General features: G+C 32.6%; 4 protein-coding genes across 5 annotated transcripts in view; 2 read left to right on the forward strand and 2 right to left on the reverse strand.

The window, feature by feature from the left end:
* Positions 1 to 288: 288 nt before the first annotated feature.
* LOC129872615 (uncharacterized) lies at positions 289 to 2045 on the forward strand. Its single transcript, XM_055947555.1, has 4 exons — positions 289 to 313; positions 888 to 1565; positions 1678 to 1777; positions 1865 to 2045. The coding sequence occupies exons 1-4, from the start codon at positions 289 to 291 to the stop codon at positions 2043 to 2045; spliced, it is 984 nt and encodes a 327-aa protein (XP_055803530.1).
* A 967-nt stretch (positions 2046 to 3012) lies between these two features.
* LOC129872982 (cold-regulated 413 inner membrane protein 2, chloroplastic) lies at positions 3013 to 7392 on the reverse strand. 2 transcript variants are annotated; one of them, XM_055947955.1, is made up of 7 exons: positions 7311 to 7392; positions 6997 to 7210; positions 6693 to 6806; positions 4245 to 4340; positions 4087 to 4151; positions 3487 to 3556; positions 3013 to 3409 (listed from the first exon to the last, which is right to left on the reverse strand). In XM_055947955.1, the coding sequence occupies exons 2-7, from the start codon at positions 7152 to 7154 to the stop codon at positions 3244 to 3246; spliced, it is 669 nt and encodes a 222-aa protein (XP_055803930.1). In that variant the 5' UTR covers positions 7155 to 7210; positions 7311 to 7392; the 3' UTR covers positions 3013 to 3243. The 2 variants fall into 2 exon arrangements, with proteins under 2 accessions (XP_055803930.1, XP_055803929.1); XM_055947954.1 differs by having other exon boundaries at positions 6997 to 7339.
* A 1934-nt stretch (positions 7393 to 9326) lies between these two features.
* LOC129873211 (two-component response regulator ORR10-like) lies at positions 9327 to 10836 on the reverse strand. Its single transcript, XM_055948255.1, has 2 exons — positions 10454 to 10836; positions 9327 to 10363 (listed from the first exon to the last, which is right to left on the reverse strand). The coding sequence occupies exons 1-2, from the start codon at positions 10542 to 10544 to the stop codon at positions 9939 to 9941; spliced, it is 516 nt and encodes a 171-aa protein (XP_055804230.1). The 5' UTR covers positions 10545 to 10836; the 3' UTR covers positions 9327 to 9938.
* A 9897-nt stretch (positions 10837 to 20733) lies between these two features.
* LOC129872175 (pre-mRNA-processing factor 39-2) overlaps positions 20734 to 25646 on the forward strand; it is a 29992-nt gene continuing 25079 nt past the window's right edge. Inside the window, exons 1-2 of the mRNA XM_055947061.1 lie at positions 20734 to 20990; positions 23160 to 23254. Coding sequence (XP_055803036.1) covers positions 20939 to 20990; positions 23160 to 23254 — 147 coding nt within the window. The 5' untranslated portion in view covers positions 20734 to 20938. The remainder of the gene's footprint in view (positions 20991 to 23159; positions 23255 to 25646) is intronic.

Below are 25646 nucleotides of genomic sequence, written 5' to 3' on the forward strand. Positions count from 1 at the left end.
CTTCTTTGAGAAACTAACTACTATTCTCATCACAAACAAAATCTCTCATAGAAAACAACAAGGAAGAACAAGTATAGAAAACCTGTTGAACAAGTAGCTATGAAAATTTCTTTCTGTTTCCTCTTTTGCCTCCTGATTTTTTCAGGTGAATATCACTATGTTACCCCTTTTCTTTTATAATGTTTCGAAATGTAATTACATAATCTTCAACTCTGGTAAATTTGAAGTGATATTTCTACTATTTCTCGTCTTTTAATCCTTCTATGGTAGTCTTCCGTTGGACTATAGATGTTTCGATATGTTCCTACAGTTGGTTTGCTAGTTTTCAATATTTCCATCCAAAAAATTGAAGTTTGCAATTGATGGCAAACTAAATTTGGGAGCTAATTCATACATGAGATTATGTTGAGCTGAATAGAGGAATGTAGATTTTAATATTCAATTTTGTGTGGCTCCTTTGCAACTCATTTGAATTCAACTGTTTTACCATCTCACTGTTCTTTTGCATGCATGCACTGTTCTAAGTTTTAAATACCAGTAAAACTTTTCAGTTTAATCAATTTGGATTATGGACATACAAATAATTTTAATGATTTCAGAAGTCAAGTTTTGCACAGATAAAGGCTACTGAATGACAATTTTGCAAGTTTTGAATCTACAACAATAAATCCTAATGAAAAGCTTACTCAAAGGAGTTTGCTTTCTCCAAGAAATGTCAATTTCATTCCTGGATAATAAAATTGTCTTCTGAGGGAAAAACAGAAAAAGTGGTTCTTATGAAGCCCCATTTTTCTGAAGATATATCAATCCCTAAGAAAATAATACAACTGCTAAGAACAACAAATTCTTGGTCCTTGTGGTATACTATTAATTCTTTCAACATGCAGAATCTAAAGAAAAAAGAAAGAAAGAACAAACTGACACCTACCTGGTATTTACACTTACTTCAGGTACAAGCATTGCAGACAAGCATCCCACAGAAGCCATCAGAAAAAGCAAGAAACTAGCATTCCAAGAGGAGGACATTGCCATTTCACCTTCCATGTATTCTGACCAGCTAGATGTTCCCATTATTAATCCAACAACCCCAGGTACAACATATCCAACCCCTACGATGGATAGCCCCCCGCCACCATCTACCACACAGCCAATAACGAACCCTAGTCCATACATGAATCCTAACCCAAACCCAAATCCTAATCCAAACCCAAATCCAAACCCAAACCCAAACCCAAACCCAAACCCAAACCCAAATCCAAATCCAAATCCAAATCCTAACCCAAACCCAAACCCAGCCCCGAGCAACAATCCGGGGCCTTCTACTGGGGGGACTTGGTGTGTAGCCAGTCCCACTGCTTCAACAACTGCTCTGCAAGTAGCACTGGACTATGCGTGTGGCTTTGGAGGTGCAGATTGTTCAACTATTCAGTCTGGCGGAAGCTGCTACGATCCAAACACAATTAAAGACCATGCTTCCTATGCTTTCAATGACTACTACCAAAAGAATCCAGCTCCCACAAGCTGTGATTTTGGAGGAACAGCACAGCTTACTTATACTGACCCAAGTGCGTGCAAGACTGCAGCACTAAAGCTGCTAAACATCACATATAAGTAGTTTTTTAATCTGCTAATCCAGAAAAGTTGGCAAAGCTTCTAATTTTCCTTTCATTACTGCAGGCTCTGGGAACTGTCACTATGCATCATCAAAATCAACCCCTACCACACCACCTGCACAGCCACCCCCTACCCTGCCACCCCCTTCTCTGCCACCTCCAAGGTATGAACCATCCGAAATTATTTGAGTTTTAAATTATCTCCTAGCCAAGAAATGTAAAGATGTTTGTCTGATGTCTTGCAATTGCAGCACAATGACGCCAATAAATCCAAACACCTCAGGTGGACAGAATGGTTTTGGTTCTGAACCAACAGATTATGGTGCAGAACCAACAAGTACCCCCAGTGGAGCAGATAATTTATCAAGCAACTTCCAGTTTCTCTTTGCCGTGGCCTCTTTCATGGTGGCAGTTACAGCAATTCATTTCTAAACAGATTGGGCAAGACATTGTTCACAGGGGTTGCAAGAAGACACTAGTTGTCTCCATACTCCCATTGATTCTAAAGAGCAGAATCATCATGAGATGTGAAAATCCCATGGCATTCAACACATGAAACTTGCTGTACTTCGTCCATTTATGGCTTTTAGCCCAAGTAGGAAGTCAGTACGTAGTGAAGAACAACATTTTAATGTAGCCAATTTCTATTAAAATATTTCTGCAGTTAATAAATTCTTTAGACACGATATCTCGTTTTAGGAATTTCAATGAAGAGTCATGTACAAAATCCGGGAAGTGGACCCATCGACAGGAGACTAATAAGATCTAACCATATATCCTCCAAACTATGGCATATGAGGAATGCTGCTCCCAAGATACAGAGAACACAGTAGCACACTATATAAATTGCAAAAGCACAACTAAGTTTTGAAGAATCATTTGAAACTTTGACCTCTTCTTTCTTTTCCATTTGTTTTTTTCTTCCTCGCATAACATTATCAGAAACAAAGGGAGCAAGACAGAGTCCTTTCTTGATACACCAACATTAGAGAGATAACATAATTGAATTAGAATATTTGAACTACTTCAGAAGAATGTTAACTCATGTTAGAAATAAAAAAAAATGTAAAAATGTGAAGACTTCAATGGAGCAAACATGCTCTGCAAGCCCCACTCACTCTTCCAGAAACATGAACGTATAAAAAGTCCAGGTCTGACCTGCATGGCAGCGGTGCCAACCCTGTGCTTATACAAAAAGCAGTTATCCCTTCTGTACATTTTTAGGCTTTTACATTTCAAGTAGAATCTGGAAGGAGGGTTCTTTATCTTTTGGAGGAACCACTGGAATTTGCAAACTCATTCCATGCAATAGCCCAAAGAAACACTTTTTCTTTCTTTACATCAATGGTAAAACCCAAAGTAAGGATCATTTTGTTTCGTTGATAAGTAGCACCAGAGGTTGCCCAAAGTATAGAAATTAATAGGATATAAATGGAAGTTTGTTCACAGAGGTCATCCAATTTATTCCTGCATAAATACATTCACCTTAATTTGTCCCACAAACTTGACTAGATAAACAGTAGAAATTTACATGAAGGATTTAAAGAAAGATATTTATTAGTGTGATCTCCAACCCTCAAATGACTCAATAATTTACAGGACTCCTTTGAGAAATCACTGTAGTTTAACGTCAAATCAAGAGCAAGCATGGCACAGCAAGAATACATATGATGGCTAGGGTGGCAATAATTGAACCTTGATCAAACGCCTTCTGCAAGCTGCCAGCACGTGTGAAATGCTGGAAACCCAGATAAGCTGCTATTGCCAAGGAAAGAATGACACCTTCCTTTGTCCCCCTGCCAAGAGCAATATGAACCAGATATAACTCTACTCGATCTGAACAAGGAACATTTATAGAGAAATATATACCAACCTTAGGTTTGCAACTTGATAAGGAGCCACAATTACCATCAACAATGCTATAAATGGCAATTCCAGTTCACCTACAAATGATCAAGACGAAAGTCAGATATTTCGAATAAAATCATCTAAAATGATTGAATGTAGTAGCTAAAAACATAACAGCGTCCAAAGAAAATGAGTAGCAAAAACCTTGACAACGACCTTATATAATCATCTCCTTATCACTTTTAATAACATAGAACAGGGTCAAACTTTCAATTTGCAATGTCCATTCACAATTTTCTGCTAAACAGCATGAATACATATTCTGCTTCCTACTATGACTTTATTCTGTTCTCTTATAATGTTGAACTCACTAAGGGTTGTAAACATACAAAAGTCGGGCATATTCTCTTACTTCCTTCCCAAACAATGGCTGAGATTTTCACCTTAAAATAGAACCAGGAAAAATATTGGGTACAATTTAATAGCCTGCTTCCCGAGGGAATATTGGCTGGATAATGTTATCCAACCACATACAAAATACACCAAGCAAAAGACAAGATTGTCAATTTTCAAGATTTGAGGTTTAAACCATAGGCATAATAAAGGAACCAACCAGAAGACCTACCAGGAAAGGAGAAGAAGAGCCGAACAAGAAGTGCCAAAAATGCTGACCAAATGCCATATTCACCCCTGAAAGTCATTTATCGTCAGGTTTCTGTACTGCAAAAACATTCACCTTAATAAAGTAAGCACAAGCTAGATCACAGATGCTAATAGACTTACTGGATCCACGAGACAACTGCCATAGGGGCTTGTAAAGCAAATAAAGGAACAAGAAAAGCCTTGTGAATAGCAGTGCCCTTTGCAAGCATGAGTACCCTAAAAATAACCATTTGACTGTCAGATTGCAATATACAAATCATGGTACAGCATGCAGAACAAGGATTACTTTGAAAGAAAACAAGAGGCACGGACTTTGAATCTTCTAAGATTCTACACACTTGTACCAAAGAAAATAATGTCCAGTCAGACTCAAGAAAAAAGAGAAAGCAAAGAGTAAGTCTCTAAAAATGATATTAATTAATGTTACCTGATGGGAACAAATGTACAATCTATAGAAAAGACTTCTGCACATGTCCCTCTCTTTTTATAGTTTCTATCTGTACAGTGTTGTGTTAACGAAAGTGTGTTTGGCAAGCAAAACTAATGTGTCAATGCCAAGGGCCAATGCTCTCTCCTGGTTGATGCTTCTAACGAGTGGTGCTACCAGCAACCTGTTTTCCTTATATACCTTAGCTCTTAAAATCTCAAGCTTGTACATTAGCCTGTAAGTGACCCTTAATCATCAAGTAATCTGGAAGCTTTGGAAGTCCAAGTTGAACACGAGGATAAAATGAGAGAAAGTCAAATGAGATGGTTTGGCCATATCCTGCACTGGTCAACATGTGCCATCATGTGATGATTGAAGGGGTTAAAAGGAAACCATATAGACCTTAAAATCATATGGATGGAAATATTATCTACATGATCATTGGTGCATATTAGAAACCTGTGAGAAGAATCCGGAGGCAACATGTTTAGGTTGAATTGGGAAATGGTGTGAAGATCAAATTTTGGCAGCAATTACTGGTTTAGTCACATCCCTTGTGAGGAGGTATGTCAAAACTTATCCAGCTTCAGATCACATCCTAATGCACAATTACTATTGTCGAGAAAATAATAGATGGAGATAACATCAATAGGAGAGTCAAGACTGGAAATTGGAGAGGTTACCTTGTTGCTGACAACTGAACTGAGAAAACAAGATTATTGAAAAGGAAGATTTAGTGGCACACAAAAGAGGTTTAGTGTATACAGGTGTTACTATATATAAACCGGAGGAATGAATCTTGGAATTCATCTTTGGCAATTAATTTGAAAAAATAAGATTCCTCTAAAAGTATGTTGTTTTAATTGGACAGCACAAAATGAAGCATGTGTCACCCTGAGGAAGAGAGAAACGATTTTGTGCAATAGGTGATAAATGTGAGAGAAGGATATGTGGGACAGAATCTCCTTTTCCTACACTCTGAGGTTACTACTGACATATAGAATATGTTTGTAAATTCACCTGGGATCCTATGGTAATGCCGAATTCTTCAGAGATACATATTGTAGTTGAATGGGAAGAAAGCCACAAAACTCTCTTTGAAAGGTTTGTTACATTCCATAATGCATTATATTGGCCCTTATTGAGGGAATGGAACTGGAGGTGTTTTAATGGAGTTTCTCATGCTAATTACATTTTACATCTTGATGTTTGGTGTAGTTTGAATAATGTAAATGCTTCGATGGACTTCATATGCTCCCTACAACTTTTAGATAAGGGCTAAGTTTTGTATATTTTATTTTGTCTACAAGCTTCTCCTTGGTGCTGGAACTCTAAAAAGTATTTGCTTATCCAAAAAACGAAGTCTTCATTTTCGTAAGTGCACTTAGAGTTCCACTCAACAACAACATACCCAATCTCACAAAGTGGAGTTTAGGGAGGGTAGAGTGTACGCAGACCTGACTTCCACCCCAGATGTAGAGCGGTTGTATCCGATAGACCCCCCGCTCAAGATAAAAACAGTCTAGAAAAAGAAATAATGGAAATAAAAAAACAGACATTAATAAAACAATAGATAGTAGCAGAACAATACTACAACAAAATAATACTATAATCAAACTACACGAAACAACATATAATAATAAAAATCGAAGAACAAGAAACAAGAGTAATACTACGACTACTAAAATGGACAGCAAGTCCACTACACTCTACCTACTACCCTAATCCGTGTCCTCCACACCTTCCTATTTAAGACCATATTCTTGGTAAGCTGCAACTGTGTCATGTATTGTCTAATGACCTCTCGCCAATACTTCTTTGGTCAACCTCTACCTCTCCTAAATCCATCCATAGACAACCTCTCACACCACCGCACTAGCTATCCATGCATCTCTTGTTCACATGCCTAAACCATCTCAACCTTGCTTCCCACAACTCTTCCACTGAAGTCACTCCCACCATGTGCTAAAAAAATTCATACAACACCATTTGGAGTAGCTTACTGGATTTATACCTCCCGTTCCTTACTCATAAGTCCTAATTTCACTTGGCAAAACTTTAGATGCCCCCATTTTAGCAGCAAATGATCAAGCAAACTTAGCACCAACTCCAGTAAGCGCAATGAAGTAAAGGAGACTTACACAGAGGAAATAGCACAGACACACTGTAGAGTTCTAGGAGCAAGAGCCGCAGCATAACAAACCACTCCTCCACGTCTCTTCACCTTCATCTCTCCACTTCGATCAATTGACACTCTGTAAAAGAAAGAAAAGGAAAAAAACAAGAAACAGTGAAAACCCCATGAGGAATAGATAGAATATCTCGGGAATAAGCTACGTGCAAAAGGGGATTTTGGAGAACCCCACCAATCAAAGAAAAGGGGAAAATGGAACAAATTTATAATGGGGTTTCTCATATTGAATCATTCATTCCCAATAAACTTACCTGAGAGGGTTATAGCCAAGAAAACTGGAGCTTTGCTGCAACTTGTACTGAGAAATCCTAGTGTGATGAGATTGAGGAGATCTCAAAGCGCATAATTGTTTATTGTAAGAAGCAAAATGGTGTGTAGGAGAAGAGAGAGAAAGAGAAAGGGACATCATTTTATATCTTCGTTTAAAATTCCTCTACTGTTTAACTTAGTATTTTGCTTTTAGGCCTGCGAATGAAGATAAACAAAGTGGAAATCAGAGTTAAGAAAGTGGTGAAGAAGGAGAGTGGGAAGTGAGAGTAAAAAGAGATTGGTGATTCATACGTACAAGAAACAGTGTGCCATTTGTCGAACGAAGAGCGTTTAGTTGGGCAACTACAACTCTGTCTCGTTTGGATTATTGAATGATTGGAGAATTCCCTCCGTTTCATATTAGTTTATAATAATATTAAAAATAATTGTTCCATAATATATTTTTTATATTATTTTGTAATTAATTCTTTTTGAAAGTATTCACATTTATTTTTAAAGTTTTCAAAAAGTTTTTTAAGACATGAATTAGTAAAATTATTTTCTTATTTATGATTTCTTAATTATCGTGCAAAATAAAAAACGATCAATTAATATGAAACAGTGGAAGTATTAGAAGCATTGTTTTCTTGATATTTACTATGTTATCTTTATTATCTTCTTCTTCTTTATACTGGAATCTATTGCACTTGAGTTGAGTATTTTTCGAAAATAGTTTTTCTACCTCCACACGGTAGTGATAAAATCTGCATACATTGTACCCTTTTCAAACTTTACTCGTAGGATTTCACCGGATATGTTATTATTGTTGTTATTGACATATACTAGAAGTGGTTTTAAAACTTGTGATTTTACATTTCACCTTATTTATGCACTATCATCAACAAAAAATAAATATTTGAAGATGTGTTTACTTTTTTTAAAAAAAATATATTACTAAATTTTTTGTGAGTTTTTTTTTTTCTTAAAAAAGTATTAAAAAATTGAAAATGATATATCCAAACGGGCCCTTGGAAAATGATGAATTGAGTTATGTCTGTACGTGTGCGGTTACTTGAGCATGGGAAAACATTCACATGTATGATAGATCCGGCATGGAAGATAGCAGCCACAGTATTCAAATACTGAAATTATTTGAGGTGAAAAAGAGATTATTGATTGTGATCGGATATCGCTTTTTAATTACGAATTTATCTAAATTCATGATTTTACGAAATATTAAAATCTCAATAATATTATAAGTATCTAAACTCATAATTTTAGTTTTATGATGAATTTAATATTTAAATTTAAAAATTAAATTCATTATTTGCGTCACCCTCGAATTTTCTTTATTTAGATAGGTCGTTTTCTTTTTTGACAACAGGGCAAACAAGTCATTCACTACCTTTTCTCTCTCTTTGTGACCCATTCAATATTTGGGCCTAAAACGGTGGTCGACTAGCACCGAAATCGAGTCTAGAGATTGCTGAAGGCCCAATTAGAGGATGGCCAAAGTGCACAATTTGAAAATAACACATCTGAAATTTATGAAGTTTTAAATTTTAGCCACTTTGACGTACAAGTCTGAAGTTCAATTCGTTTCTGAATACAAACCGTCAAGTTTGAAGTTGCTCTCTGCCAAACCCTAATTTCATACAACTCAAATTCAGACATTCCATCTAAATTTGAATCTATTCTCTAAGCTAACCTCAAATTCGAAGGTCTAAATTTAAATTTAATTATCAACAAACACTTAAAATTGAAATGATTTTTTACTTAGATTTTTGTATATTTTAAACACCCGCGATAGATGGCTGTCTTGATTTAAATTGTTGTTTTGGCGTACCAACAAGTGCACCCAATCAATTATGATTTATGAATGTAATTGTTTCCTAATTCCAATAATTAACTTGACAGCTAACGCCTATATGTTAGACATCAAGTGATTGTTTTCTAGCAAAATATCAGGGCTCTGCTCTATTTCTGTTTGGTGAAAGCTGTGTTATCGTTAACTGTTTGGTTATGATTCCCTCTCAATAAAATATTTTCATCTTTGCTTAATTGTTAATTTAGATTCAAGTTTTTTTCTTTTATTTTTTAGTTGCCTTCTTGATATTGACTTTAGATTTCAATTATTTGGGTAACCTGTTGCTGCTTTTATGATTCCAAATTTCCAATTCCATTTTGTGGTTATAGACAATTTGTTATATTTCAACAGGAAAATTTTTAGGGATTCCCAAATAATCATTCAATTTACGATTGTTTTTTTCGCACAAAAATGAAATAAGTCATTCAAATTGCACAAAATTGGATCTAAAAAGGGTCTACCTAATATGGTTAATGAATTCAATTGCTACATCTTTTTTCCAATTAAAGAGAAAAGTTAAAACACATGTGATTTCAATTAGATTGTGTAACAACAGCAAAAAGAAAATTATGTACTACTCCTAAGTCCGTCCTATCACCTATGTATAATGTATATGATTAGGGCTAAATTAGACCCAAATCAGATCAGATCTACTTGATTACAGTAACATCATTGTAAATCCACTTTACAGAATCACTAATCATGGCCCTCAACACAACAAATTGCTAATCCATTTACTTTCCATCCAATCCAGAATACCATGATGAAGTTTGCATCATCTTCAACCTTTTTTTGATAATTCGTCTGTAATTCCTGTTGTGTGGCAAATCTATTCCGAGACATAAGCCTCGAATTCATTTGTTTGTTACAAAACATCTCGTATGCGAAGTAGGATAAAGTCTGCGTACACTTTATCATATTCTCTAACCTCAATTTTAGAATTACAGAGAGTACCTTCTTGTTGTTGGTACAAACATCGGATTGAAACAATTTTCACTCTTTCTTCTTGAACCATGTCCTTCTCCTTCCACTTGAAATGAAGAACTTTTTTTCCCAAAGAATCGAGCATCCCCTTCTTCACTCACAAATGTTCTGCAAAAAGATGCCACACAAGTTGTTGTTGTTGTATTTTCTTGTTTTGTCAGGGGAAATGGATTCAACCATAGCCTTTCTCTTGAGAGTATTTGGTTTGTCCCTCATCAAATGGGGCCTAATTCTATTAACATCTGATTGTTGAACTGGCTTAAGAAAAAACTCTTCAGCTCCTTCTTCCAAACATCTATTAATTCTTGATGGAACATTTTCTGATGACATAATTATTACTGGAATATCCTTCAAATAAGATGATCCTTTAATCTTCCTCAATAAATCATAACCAGTCATTTCAGGCATGCTATAATCTGTAATTATCAAATTCACTCCCACTTCTCTTACTTCATTCTCCTCATGACTCAACAATCCAAGAAACTCTAAAGCTTTACTTCCAGAATCCACAACAGTAACTGTCATAGTAAAAAAAACATATTAGAAACCAAAATCTAAATTAATTCAACATAAATTGTAACAGAGGAATTTTTTTAAAATTAAATTACCTTGGTAAGAAGATGTTTTGAGAAGCCTTTCAATGAGTTTTCTATCAATAATACTGTCATCGACAGCTAGAACATGAAATTGTGTATCCATTGTTGCTATTATTTTTTTTTGGCAAAAATATGAATGAATTTGTGAATTTTGGTTATGTGGTTTGGTGTTTATGAGGTTAATATATATGGGGATATGGTGTTGATTTCAAGAAGATACGCAAAATATTGACAGAAGAAAAAGAGAGATACGAATGGAGATATCAAATCAGAATCTTAAGGATTTTCTATGTTGATTTTCTTGATTTTACAAATCTTTGGGCCTTTGTTTATGAAAATGACTCTTTGAGAAGGCAAAGGATGGATTCAGTGCATAGTGGATCCCACTATTTGATTTTGTGTTATTTTTCAAATCAAATTGCATGGACATGATATCTATTATCTCTTCCATTTTAATTTATACGATGATGTTATATTTAATATTAATCATATCTAAAAAAAAATTAAAAAATTATACTAATATAAAACAAGTAATAAAAATTTGTACACCTATAATTTATGTTATTGAAAGTAAATTGGAACGTTTAAAGTTACGTTATTATTTAATATTAGAATGTGTCTTTTCTTAAAAAGAATTGACCCAGAAGGAAGAAATATCACAATTAAAGAGTATATATATACTTAGCTCCCTCACTTATTTCGCTTCTTAATAATCAAATTATGTGGATTTTAATCAATATTTTAAAATATATTTTTTATTAAATTGACATAAGAAAAGTTGTAGCTTATAGTAGTATTTTACTTTTTTTTTTTGAATATCTAAATTTAAATTATAAAATATTGAGTAGATCTAATTTAATTTAATTTTAAAATTATCAAATTAATTTTTTGAAATGTCAAACATGACAACTAATTTGAAAGGATGGAAGTATGACTTTTTGTTGTTTTTTTCTTTCTTCTCTCCTTTTATTTAATGTTTGACAATATGGACTATAATTTTCTTTTGAGATTTTGCTGTGAAGTTTCTATGGAAAAGATTACCATTTCTCTACTGTTGGACCACACGTTTTACGAGTGTAATCTAATATTAGCAAGTCAATTTTGAAAAATCTTACGTAGTATCTTTTATTCAAATCTTCTATTTTGTATTTAGTCAAATAGTGATGAATTTTCTAGTATTCCTATTTGTTTATACCAAACAATATAAGTGGTAATAGTTATATACCACTAACAAATATTAGGTGGGAGAATTGCAATAAAGGAAGTTAGAACCTGTTGGGTTGGGCCAGCCAAAATCAGTTTCAATCTCTTTTGTTTTGTTTTATTTATTTATTTATTACTCTATTGAAGCAAAAAAATTAAATTTTAGAAAGTAATAATAATAAAGCCTCTTACATGCTTATGTTACTTTTAATCACCTCATCATCCATGTTATGGCAAGAGCTCAATGTAAATTTTGATAAACAGTCATGTATTTTTAAATATTCTTGAACACTATAACTCAACCACACTTTTTATGACATCAATCCCAACTTTATTGAATTTATTATTACAAGCCATCGTACTATTTTCATATTGAGAATAAGTTTGAATGTAGTCACAAGCATAAATGATGAAAATTTTAAAAGTTAATTTAAAGCAAAAATAAAAAAGAAAGTCTCTAGATTCACATGACCCACCGGAAATAGAAAGAAGAGAATATGATATTACAAATGAGACATTAGAATCAAAGCAAAGTGTAGAGATACATCATTATAATTATAAATATAATAGTACTCTCATGGTTCCAATTTATCTTTTTAAATCTGTCTTTAAAAGAACATAATCTTTATATAATTCAAAATAGCTTAACTTGAGTAACCAATTTAAGGGTGTTCACAATTTGGATAAAAAGCGATCCAAATTGAAAAATTGAATCAAGGTTTGGTTTTACATTTTTTAAGAATCAATTATATTTGATTTGATTTTATTCAAAAAATTCGAAGAAATAATCAAATCGAACCGACAAATTACATATATATATATATAATATTATTTTTATGAATAATTTTTTTATGCGAAATATGCAATACTTTAATGCAAAAGAGTAAAATATGATGTGTCTTTTATTTGTGCAGCAATATCAAAAGCTTATGCATTATTACATTGAATTAGTTAATAATATAAGTAGGAAATTAAATATAATTGGAGTTCTGATTTAAGAATTATAAGATCAAAAATGACACGAAGACAATTCATTCTTTTTTAATGAATTCTTGTCTTTTTTTCTCTTTTGAATGAATTATTGTCTTTATTTTTTTTTAATGAATTATTTTTTTTATTTTTCGTGTATGGTTTATAACCAAACCAAATCGAACTGAAAGGAATAACAATCAAACGAGTAAATATGAATTACATTTTTTATTTTAATAATTTTCAAAATTAATTAAACTAATTTAATTTTTTTAATTTTAATTTTAATCAATAATGATTGAGTTGTAAAACACTCTTGGTAGAGTATTAAAGAAACACAGCATTTGGAGATCGATAGTACTAGAGTTTTAGCTTGTTTGGATTGACTTATTTTTAAGCAGTTTATAAGTTGAAAACTGCTTATAAATTTTTTTGAAAAAAAGTAGGTGCAGATCAACTTTTTTTTAACTTATAAGCTGTTTTCAACTTATAAACTGCTTAAAATAAGTTCATTCAAATAAATTCAACTATTTATTGGAGCCTATTTTAAGCACAAAATAATTTTAAGTTGGCTAGCCAAATAATAAAAAAAAGCTGAAAACAATTTATAAACGGCCTCTTTGTCTCCATTCATATCGTGGGCACATGGCATCAACAGCTCTACCCCACATTGATTTCTACTCATACTGTACTCTGACCATTTTGATGATGATGATAATAGAAGAAATTTTGAGTTTTTAATCATGTTAACGCATATATTAAATTTTTTTATATTATTAATATTTAAAAAATTATGATATTAATAATACATATTTTAATATACAATAAAGTATATAACTAATGATATATAATATGAACAAATAAGATACTGTTACTATATCTAATTAATGCATGCATTAGTTTTCCTAATATACTCTACCAAATAACCCCTAATTGTATCCATTATTTTCTTCAGAACAGAGAAGTCATGGTTTAACCTAAAACAAATTAGTATATGATTCTCCGCGTTAATCTTCTTTATTTTCTTAAATAATAGATTTTCTTTTAATATTTATATATTTGTCTTTAAACACAAGTTAATATCTCAAATGGTCATTCACCTAAAGATAATTAACTTAAAAAGTTTTTTTTTTAGTTAAGTGTTAAAAGGAGAAAATAGTTAAATACTATTACTGAATTTTTAGTTACACTCCTATATTTTACAGAAATTCTATTATCCCGGACATTTTAAGAGTTGAATATATAATTCTTTAAAAAGTGACACCCAAATTTGTGTTCAAAAGTGGATGTAATATATATTATTTTTATTTATTCTATTTTCCTTTTCTTTCCAGCCTTTTTCTTCTTCTTTTTTTTTCCTTTTCTTTGACATTTGTTTGATGAAAATTTATGTGTCATTGAAGAGGAAACTTCAAGTTTCATTTATCACAACTTTAAACTTACAGTAATGAAAGGGGTTATGAAATTTCATGTTCCATTATTTAAAGGTGCTATTACAAAACTACAACATTTTTTCATTTTTTGTTGAGGAAATTTCGTGTTCCAACACTCCATCTATCTGAGGAGCTGCAACAGCAAATGGGCGAGCAACTGAAGCCAGTGCTACGGGCATTGTGGGAATGACTCCAGTGCCGAGCAACCCACTCAAGAAAGTCATAATCTGCTGAGCTAGAATCAGGTCCAAAGGGAGAAGACCTGCAACCCCAGTTTGTGTATCCTCCACCTATTCAACATCTTCTTCTACCTCAACATCCACTTTCCCTTCTACCTCATCTTGGGGTGCAGGAGAGACCTCTTCTCTGGGTACGTCCTCAACTTGAACTTCACCCCTAGCGGGTGCTGCCTTTCCTCGGCCTCTATTGTTTTCCCTTTTCTTTTCCCTACTTCGGTCGCGTCCTCTAATGACTAACTCCTCTTCTAGCTCAACAGGATTTATGGGTCGAACACCATTGTAGCGAGCGTTAATCATCTGCGGACAAGAAAGTGAAAGAGGTTAGATACCAATTTGGATCACCAGATATCAATTAGAATCAAGTTATAGCACAAAGGAAAGAAGATCAAGAAATTTTCCTAAAGTACTTTACCCTCTCGAAGAAAAGTACAGACGTTTGTGTATCATTCTGCAAGACTCTACTAGACTCATTTTGATACAACGAGATCAACAAACCTAAGACTCTGATACCAACTTTGTCACTATCCCGATCCCGCCGTGATTGACACCTATTCTAACCCTCCGGTGGGAGAATTATTATTACAATCTAACTAAACAATATTGACAAGAGACAAACATTTGAAGATATAGAAGCAGATTTAAATGGTGAAATAAGTGTTGAGTTTACATATACTCAATAAGTCAGCTGATAAGATATAAATAGTGTGAAAATTCAACTCTTATGAACTGAAGGTCATTGTACCAAAACTTCTACTAACAAGTCTAAAGATGGGGATATAATCCAGAAATCAAAACAAAAAAGATAACTAGAGTCTAAAGGTCTAAGTCATGGAGGAAGGATCAAGACTAAGGAGAATTCACGGTAGCCTGAAGAAGTTGACTCACCCTTGAATTTGATACTCAGCGATAGTCTACTTGAGATCACTCAACAACCGCATGAAGATGCCCTGTACTCAACAAAGAAAGAGCAAATGTAGTATCAATACACAAAATTACGGTGTACTGGTAGGATAACCCGATTATTCCAATAAGTGAGATATAAACAAGTAACTACAACACAGTAAACACACATTTATAGAAGTCTGCAATCTCAATCCAATACACAGCCAAGAATGGTGCTTTTATGGAACCTATACTTCACTTATTAGTGTGTCAGAACGTGACATCCGATCCAATATTGTGTCAAAATATGACATTCGATTCAATTACGTGTCAGAACGTGACACCCAGTTCAGTTATGTGTCAAAACATGATACCTGGTCCAATCAAACACCGTACAATTACAAACACAATGAATAGTCTCAACAATCATAAATACCAAGAACAAGTTCATTGCATGCCATTAACAATAAACAGTCATTTCACGTGATTCATTTTATCTTTCCCTATTCACATATATATATGCATATAAATGAAGCAATTAACAAGCACACATGACACATACGAGAAAATAAATCATCACCTACCTCGAAACCAAGCTTTGAAAACTCTAAAGAGTTAGAGCTTTTCCTTTTCGAAGTCTCTCAACTTGTTCTTGGTCTAAAAACAACAACAATTATAATGAATCAACAATTGATGGCCTACAATGCCCAAATTATATCAAAATCCTAAAATTGGCCACTTTCACGATCCTATCACCCATCTAGGAATATTTTCACCATTAAATTCAAGCCAAGAACCCCCCTAAGTTATCCCTCATGAATTTTAGGGAGAGATTAATTTACCTTTTAGCACTAAAATTGGTGGAAACTACAAGAAATCGCCCTAGGTCGCTTCTGATCTCAGAAGAACAAGTGAGAAAAATAAAAATGATTTTTGGACTTTTTCCCATTTTAATTTGTGACTGTCCCACCACAGCAGAACCATTCCGTCATAGGCGGGAATAATCCCACTATGATGGGATGCACGAAAACAGAAAGTCGTTTCTTAAGTCTTAAGCTCCCATTTTGCAACACACCCTCAACCCATGACATTCTAAAATCACTACTTCACGTCAAGTTCAATTTTGAAAGTTTTACTCATTTGAATACGATTTCGTAAAGCTGCACATGCCCGTATCGTCTTGGCTATTAACTTGAATGATCAAATTAGAAACTCAATCCGCGATGCATTATCGGATTATTCTAGACCTCACTTATTTCAAATTTTGTCCAAGTCTTGCCTAGGCTCAATGTTTTCAATTCACTATCTAAAAGTTTTCTGGCTCCAATTTTCTTCCCCATTGACTTAATCATAACGACGGAAACAAACCGTTACAAAAAGTATATATATTTTTTTGCTCTTTCTTTTTTGTAACATCATTTTAATAATAAAAAATGATTTAATACTAAGAAAATCATGATATAATTTCTTATTATTTTATATGTTAATTAAATTTTATTTAGTATATAAACTCTAATAATCAAAAAAATTAGTCAAGTCACATTCTACGCAAAAAAAGGAAGGGCAAAAGAAGTCGTTGTCCCAAAAAAACTTCTTTTCAATTCTTGGAGAAATCTATGTGAGTCTTATAAGGTCTCCATGGAAGCTGATAAAAAGAAAGGGCAATGGAATGGAGAAAATAAGCAGAAGACCCATGCCAGAGTGTGGCATTGGTGTTTTCAAATTCAGAGTCGGTTTCAAGAGTCATTTGGATTGGCTTATAGGTTGTTTTCATCAACTTATAAGTTGTTTTTTTGACTTTTTTGAATGTTTGATTAGCCAAATTAAAGTCATTTTGTATTTAAAATAAGTCCAACAATTTAATTGGGCCTACCCCAACTTATTTTATTTTGGCTTATAAGTTATTTCCGGCTTATAAGTTATTTTAGATAAGTTAAGCCAAATAGACTTCAAGTATCTTAAGCAGATTACCTGCTATATTGAAATGGTTTCAAATTTGTTGTCCAAGCGTGATTTGATTACTGAAACACACTTTATGTATTTGCAATCGAGCCGAGTGAAATATAATATCCTCGTTCAGTTCAAGACCAAAAATGGTAGACACACCTTCTCCCTGGCAAGATATGTTCCAAAATTCCATCATTTTCGACCGAATTTCTTGCCCAAAATTGAGATTATGGGTAGCATTAAAGGCATTTTCAGGGTTTTGTATCCGTCGAATGCACCGGTGGCGTTGATTTTATGGAATCCTTCCATAACTAAGTCTTTGCTCATCTCATTTTCTGTCTCTGATAAACCGCCAACCCAATCCTAGAATTTCTCCTGGGCTTTAGGTTTTGATTCCTTGAAAAAGGAGTTCATCGTTATAAGGTTCCGTTTTATGAACAATGTTCAAGAAGTTTACTATCTACGCATAAAAAATCAAGAAAACCTAGATGGTAATTGGGTGTGCACTAAACTTTCTTGGACTTGGATGTTCAGAAAAAATACAAGTGTGATCTCATCTTTAAAGACGAACTGTACTGGCTGGCAAGGGCGGTTCAATGCCTTTAAATATGATGCATTAGACCTCAAATTTTAGGCAACCCACTTTTCAATAATAATTAAAATTATTAATTTTTTTTAAAGAAAAAATTATATTGTGTCTTTTAATTTATTTGTCTTATATTTTTTAGTTCGTTTCGAAACATTAAAGAATGTTTTTTTTTTAATTTTCCACCTGACATATTTAAGATCACGAGATTAAAAGATATCTTGATATATATACATATCATTAGCTTGAGATCATAAGATTATAAAATCTTTTTTAAAAAAATTTCGTGTCAATTCAAAATCGGAAAAATATGAAAATGTATGGAGTACTATTTATAGAAAAACTAATTTCTTTCTTTAAAAAAAATAACTTTGCATCTCAAAAAACTAGAAGAATAGACTTTAAATATATATATAATTTTTTAAAAAAATTTAAGCCTCCGATTTATTTTACTTTAGGCCACTGATTAGCTTGAGCTGCCTCTGCTGGGCTGGCCCAACAATCCAGGGACGACGAAGTGAAGCAGGATGTTGTTTTGAAATTTGACCTCAGGCGCATGAAACTTATGAAGACGAGGGCACTGGAGAGTTTTAGGGAGGAGGAAGAGGGAAGTTTCAAAAAGATACTGGTAAATATAGGTGAAAAGCTTGGTATTTTAAATTTTGGTTATGATTTGAATTCAAATTACCTGATCAAAGGTTGGATTCTGGATGAGCAGCGGAAAAGGATATGGAGTATCACTGATTTGACAGAGTTATTGATTTTACATGTATAGGATATCTAGATATGAAATTATCTATAGCAAGGTTTTAAGATGTTCCCACGGTTGAGTACTTGTTACTAATAATTACAATAACACCAGAATGAATCAAACGAAAATCAACCCCAATCTACCACCAATGCTAACAAAATATATTAGCAGGAACTTCAACGATACATGCAAATTGAAATTCATGATTCCACCATCATTTGGTCAGTAGAACAAAAAGGTTTTACTTATTGCACCAAAATTGCCTAACTCAGGAAGTTATGTTATTATTAAATATTAGAATGTGCCATTTTTTGGCATTGATTCAAACGAAAAAAGTGTCACATAAATTTGAACAAGAGGGAGTATATATGCTTTTTATGTCTCAAATAAGTTGTCATGTTTTGCTTTTCGAGAGTCAAATTACGCAAATTTTATACAATTGCAATTTATAGCACTTTTCGTATTTTTTTAATATCTAAATTTTAATCGTAAAATATTGAGTTGGACTAATCAAATTTAGTTTTAAAAAATCATCATATTGATTCCTGAGAGGCAAAACATAACAATTAATTTAAAATGGTAGAAGTATTTCTTTTTTTTTCTTTTCTTTCTCTTTTTTAATTTAATGACTGTAGTTAGAGAGTCAATTTTTCAAAATTGTACGTAGTATCTTTTATTCAGATCTTCTGTTTTGCATTTAGTCAAATAGTGATGAATTTTCTAGTTTTCCTATTTGTTTATACCAAACAATAAAAGTGGTAAGCAACTATAAAACACGAACAAATATTACGTGGGAGAACTGCAATAAAGGAAGTTAGAACCTGTTGTGTTAGGCCAACCAAAATCAGTTTTGATCTCTTTTGTATTCCTTTTATTTATTACCCTATTAAAGTAAGAAGATTAAATTTTAGAAAGTAATAAAGCCTCCTATATGCTTATGTTACTGTTAATCACCTCATCATCCATGTTGCTGGCTAAAAGCTCAATGTAAATTTTGATAAACAGTCATGTAATTTCACACACTTTCGAACACTTTTAACTCACGGTATCACACGAATTCGTGACATCGATCCCAACCTTTATTGAGTTTATTATTATAAGTCACCACATCATTTTCAAGTTGAGAATAGGACTGAACGTGATCACAATTATTGTATAAATGATGAAAATTGTTAAAAGTTAACTTAAAAGTTGTGGATTTATGAGGACTTCCCTTAAAATCCCCAAAAAAGTCAGTGCATAGTTAGTCTTCATATATAATTTACAAATTCCCAGGTTTCAAAAGCTCAAATATACTATTGAACTTTGAAAAAAGACTCATTTATGTCATCCGTTAAAAGTTTGGCTCATTTATGCATTGTTGTTTGAAAAAAAACTTATCTATGCCATTATTTTTTACTTCAGTTTTACAAAACCACCCAAACAACTTTTAACACTTTTCTATTGGAGTAGAGTTGGATGAGAAAAATATTTTAAATTTTATTTTTAAGAAAATAAATACATTATTAAAAAAATTCCTTTTTTTTGATAATAATAATTTGATCTTTAACTTTTAACTAATATTAAAAGTTTATTTTATTATGTCATGGTGAAAGCATATGGTAAGATTTTTTAAATAAAAAGGAGAGTGTATTACATACACCAGTATTTTTAAAACTAATAAGTGATAATTTAAGTATGAAACTCACTACTTGTTACTTCATCTTGCATGTCATTTATTTTTTAATTTAAAATAGTCAAATTAACTTTTTTTTTGTCAAATATCATACTAATTTATGTCGTTATATTTATAATATCAATCATTTTGTCAAATATGCACTCAATGATATTCCAAAGTGTGTAGTTTCAAAATTTATAATTAATTAAATTATATATTATTTTTAAAAAATATATCATTTTTTTACAATATTAGTTGCAAATATATATTTATTTATTAATATATTTTCAAGAAATAATATATATCTTAAATACTTAATTTATTTATAAAGGTACATATTAATTTTTAATTTTTTATAATCAAATTTAATCTAATTGTATAATATATTTATACAATCAAATAGCACACTTATAATTATATTATAACAAACAAATAAATTATCGCAATTACTATATTGTATAATTACTATATTTATAAAAACATATATTTGTCAAATATTAACTTCTAGTTGTTTATAGCTTATATTTATTTTAAAATTTAATTCAAGTGTATAATTATATATATGCAATCAAACAATATCTTCATGTAATTATATTGTAATTACATTATAACAAACCAACTGACTATTTTTCCATATTATAATACTCCTTATGCAGTAATTAGGGGAAAACATATCACCGGTTGGAGGCGCTGTTTCCGGCGATTCACAGTCCGGTCTTCTTCATCTTCAGTTCCCCAGCCAAAACCTGACCTCCCGTCTATATGTACAGAAAGCATTCAGTCATCAAACGTGAACCCTAGTTGGCTGCTTCCAACAGAGTTCTCCAGCTATGGAGGAGGTGTACAATCACAATGCTGCTGACGGACCTCATCCCATTCTAGGTTTATACCTCTAAATTGAAGTTTTTCCATCCTAATTTCATTTGATAACCACCAAATCGCTTGCTAATCACAAACTGATTGAACTGCTATTTCTAGAATCAAACTTGTTAAATAACATTCATGCTAACTTAAATAGATATAACTAGCACACATGTGTGATATGGTTGATGATAAGATGATTTATGTGTAATTTTTCATAGTATATGTGCATACATGTTCAATCTTTCTTGTTTTTTTTTTTTTAAATTATGATCGAGAAATCCCTAGTGAGTTAGTTTTCCCAATCTCATTTTGACCCATAAGTTTGAAATTCAGAGAATTTTAGATCAGCCCCTCCATCCTGCTATCACTTAAAGGTCAGGTGTCATGTCAGAGGCAAGGTTGGAACGTTTAACGTGCGCCCAATCCACACATCCTACTTTTCGTTCTCATTCTCGTGATTGTTATCATCTTCTACGGGGTAAGAAACTTACATTACGTTCTAGTTTTACGAAAAAAGATTGAAATGAAATGAAGCAGGAGACCATATTAATTAGGTTCTAGTTTCACTAGGATTGTAGCTCTACGAACAAGTTTTATGATAAAGGATGATTTGCTAAGAAATAACAAAACAAAGCTGTTGGAATAACTTTTTCCTTTTGTCAGATTGAATAAGTATCATTTTTCATGAAATGTTGTAATTCATGTGCGTATAATTTTTGAGGAGATAATGCACAGCTGTTGGATTGTCTTGTTATTTTTGTGAGCATCATTGCTAAAGTATTGGAGTAGAATAAAAAACTTTATACGGAGATGATTTTAGAAGCTCGTTTTACTAGTATTAGAATGTTGTTTCATTCTTAAAAAGTATTAGAATATTTTTAGTGAAAGTAAAATTTGGTGTAGCTAATTAAAATTTACCAAAGAACATTGTAATGAAAATATTACTGAAGGTAATATGAAAATCTAATATACAGTATCTACTATCTAAAGAAAATTGCTATTTGGTAGTTTATGATTTTATTCCTCCTCTATAGCTTCCTAGTGTTTCTTGAGTTTGAATGGTCAGGATGAAGGGTAGCAAGTGGTATAACCATTTCGTCTACAGAAATTTGTTAATGAAATAAGACAACAAAGAAAATGAAGTATTCAAGTGAAACGCAATATTAGCCGTTATAATAACTTTTTTTGGGTGTCTAAAAAAAGTTGGGGTCCATGATAAGCCATCTTAGGCCATGTAGCTTGGAGACAGATGTTAATTCACCATTGTTCTGAAGCTAGTTTCTAAAATGAAAGATTGCTGAATACCTTAGAATGTTCACAGTCATCTCTTGGTTTGTGATTTCAACATTTTACACCCTGGGTCTACTTGACTTTTTCTATTTTACAAAACATGAGAAACACAGCCATTCATACTGAGTATGAGACATTAAAAATCCATAAACATAGCATTACATCACATTGCAATAGCATGTGGGTGATGTTTTTTTATCGTTCTTCACATAATAGATACCAGTTGTTGATGATCATCCTTCTTCTATTTAGCTTATCCATTTTAATAGCACGTTCATTTTTTGTTTCCTACTATAGGGAAACAGTCACTTTGGTCATTGTGCATTGTTTTTTCGGGGCGTCCGAAGATTCGATCATTTTTTTATGATTTCTCTTGCACGATTAAGCTGGAATCTGAACCTCCACTCTCAGACTATCAGACATTTTCGTGCCATGATTCTCTAATGAACACATTTAATGTAACTTGTAAAAAAAGAAGAATGAAAAAAAAAATGAAAGCACACTCACTGTAGATTGATAACTTTTTCATATGCATGAAATTCAAACGTGATATTCCCGGTGGCTTGGCCTTTCTTGCACGGAATAACAGCCATTGATTGCAACAGAGAACCTAGGAAGGAAAATTTTAAGGCTTTATTCGGCTATTTGCTCTTCTGTTTCTCATTTCTTTTTCATCTATGTTTGACAATTATGATATCTCAAAATTTTAGTTTTTCAGTTTCCACATTTTTCCTTTTATTGCAAACTTCAGGAAGTTTGACTAAGTTATTATCCTCTTTGTCTCTCTAGTTTTCTTGTAACTAGCCTCATTTAGTATTGCAACATGTGCCATTTTTCTTTTCAATGTTTTTGTATTGCTTGATTCTGAAGACAGAATTATGGTTTCCTTTATTGAAGTTCATAATGAAAGACTTAAGGATATGATTTCTGGAGGCTCAGAAGACCTTGATTCCTGGTACTCACTGATAACAGAGATTGAAAAAACCTACCCTGTAAGTCCAAATTCACCTGGCTACATATGGGTCAAATTTATTATAATGCTTGATATAGGCCATAGCTTTATATTGGGATTTTGTTAACATGTCGTATTGAACTTTACTATTTTGCATTTTCTAGTTTGTATAAGAACGACAATACTCCAGTCCAGAAAGCAAAACAACATTCTTGTTCTTGGATTAGTTCACTGCAATGGTCAATGTTTTGGTGGGTTTGGCTCTTCTATGGTCATGGCTTTGGGATGATTGTACGAGAGAATTAAGTATAACATTGCCTAGACTAGGATGGATTCTGTTAAGAAAACTAAGGCTTAGTAGTTATGAACTTATGATGAGCATTTGCCTGATACCTACAATATATTGATAGATGCTGAACCCAAGGGTCAAAGACAAGTGGAAGTATGTATATTCAACTTCAACCTTCAATTGAATCAAAAGCCCAGAAAGTTAAATTATGCATGCCAAAATCGTTTAAGACATGCTACATTGTTGGATTAGAAGAAGACTACAAAAGGTGACAAAAAGTTGTGGAACACTATACTGATGGCTATATGGTGGATTGTATGGAAGGAAATAAATAAGAGATGTTGAAAACAAAGAGGAAAATATTTGTACCTTGAAGCATATATGTTAAGCTCTATTAACTTTTTGGTATAAAAACGAAAATGTACAGGAAATAGATAGGATGATTAATTTCCTTAGTTACAATAAAAAATGATTAATTTCCTTGGTGCTTTTCACATGTAGCTATTGTACTTAGATGCATTTTGCTGGGGTTGTAATATTCATCAATTGAACTCTCTTGTTGGTATTCTCTAATAAAAAAATATTATTACATCTAAAAAATAAAATCAAAAGCTCAAATTGGAAAGGCAATTAAGTATAAAACTTCAACTCTCTATTGAATCAAAAGCCCAGAAAGTAAAGGTGGAGTAGGAGGAGATTGAACCCAATTACTTAGAAATTGATCACAAAGCAAGGTGTATAAAATTCGTCTTCATGAACCTAATCTACAAGATGAATGAATGCTACAAGGATTCAATCTTAGGTAGCAAAGTAGAATTCTTCAATAGAACTTGGGAGAGAAGCCTTTCTCGGAGTGACATTGCATAGACTTATAAATAATCGTATCTGTCCGTGAAAACTCGCGGGCTTGGTCAAAAATAACAAAAACTCTCAAAACAATATAACAAAATGTGTACAACAGTGACCACGCATTAAGCTACTGTACAAAAGGTCTAGTTTCAAATATATACAATAAAGTAATTAACTTACAACAAATATAGTCATGTTTTATTTACATAAAAATAGCCAAAAGTTGTAGGAAGTATACATTGACTATACAATATAGCTTGACAAAAGTCATAAAAAATATATATTGACTATACAATATAGCTTACCTATACATGAGCCATACACTGACTATACATTATGATACACTCAAAAAGCTGAATGTAGGTTAACTATATATGAAGTATACACTGACTATTTCGATCAACTCAAAATCACCTCTAAACAATCCCAAATTTTAGATATGAAATCCTCTTGATGTTTCGAGTCTTTTGATATATAATTCACTTGAAACGATTCACGTTTGTAGTACATCAATTTATTTTAAAAAAAAGAAGGAGAAGAAGAAGACGACGATGAAGAAGAATGACGAACAAGAAGAGGAAGAAGAAGAAGGAGGAGGTGGAGGAGGAGGAAGGACAAGGCAAACGAAGAAGAAGATGATGAAGGTTGAAGAAGAAGGACAAAGCAAACGAAGAAGAAGACAATGAAGGTCGAAGAAGAAGCTGGCCATTTTTTTGTTAATTAAAAGTACTGAAGGGTCTTTTGGGTTAATCCCTCTACAAAATGGCACTTCTCTGATTTCAGTGCGTTGCGCTTGCTGCATTGGCTTCTTCCTTGTCGTGCAGTTATGGGCCATACTTAGCTCTGTACGTTTTAGTGTGATAGCCAGAACTTTGTGTAGGAGAATCCAAATGAAAAATGTTTGAATCCATACAAACTAGATGTCAGCTACAATTTTCTTTTATAATTTTTTTTTGTTGATAAAGTTGAAAACCACAATTTTCTTTTATAAATTACTTGTCAAAAAAAGGGCTACAATTTTATTTCATGAGTCATGTCCAATTTCCCCATAGATAGAGAGTTGTGTGTGCATCGTTAAAACTGGATCATGATTGTCTCGGTAGAATATGTTGCTCTTCGCTTCTACTTCTAACTTATCATGCTTTGATCCGCATTACTCACCACAATTCTACTATTTTAGCATCATAAGCTAATCGGTTTAATTCTTGGCTGCCCATACACACAACATCCCTATGTTGCTCGTACTTTTCAAAAATATCAAAGGGTGTGTGTCAGATCCTTGAAAATGCATTTT

Source organism: Solanum dulcamara, chromosome 11, assembly GCF_947179165.1.
Source record: "Solanum dulcamara chromosome 11, daSolDulc1.2, whole genome shotgun sequence".
NCBI classification, from domain to species: domain Eukaryota; kingdom Viridiplantae; phylum Streptophyta; class Magnoliopsida; order Solanales; family Solanaceae; genus Solanum; species Solanum dulcamara.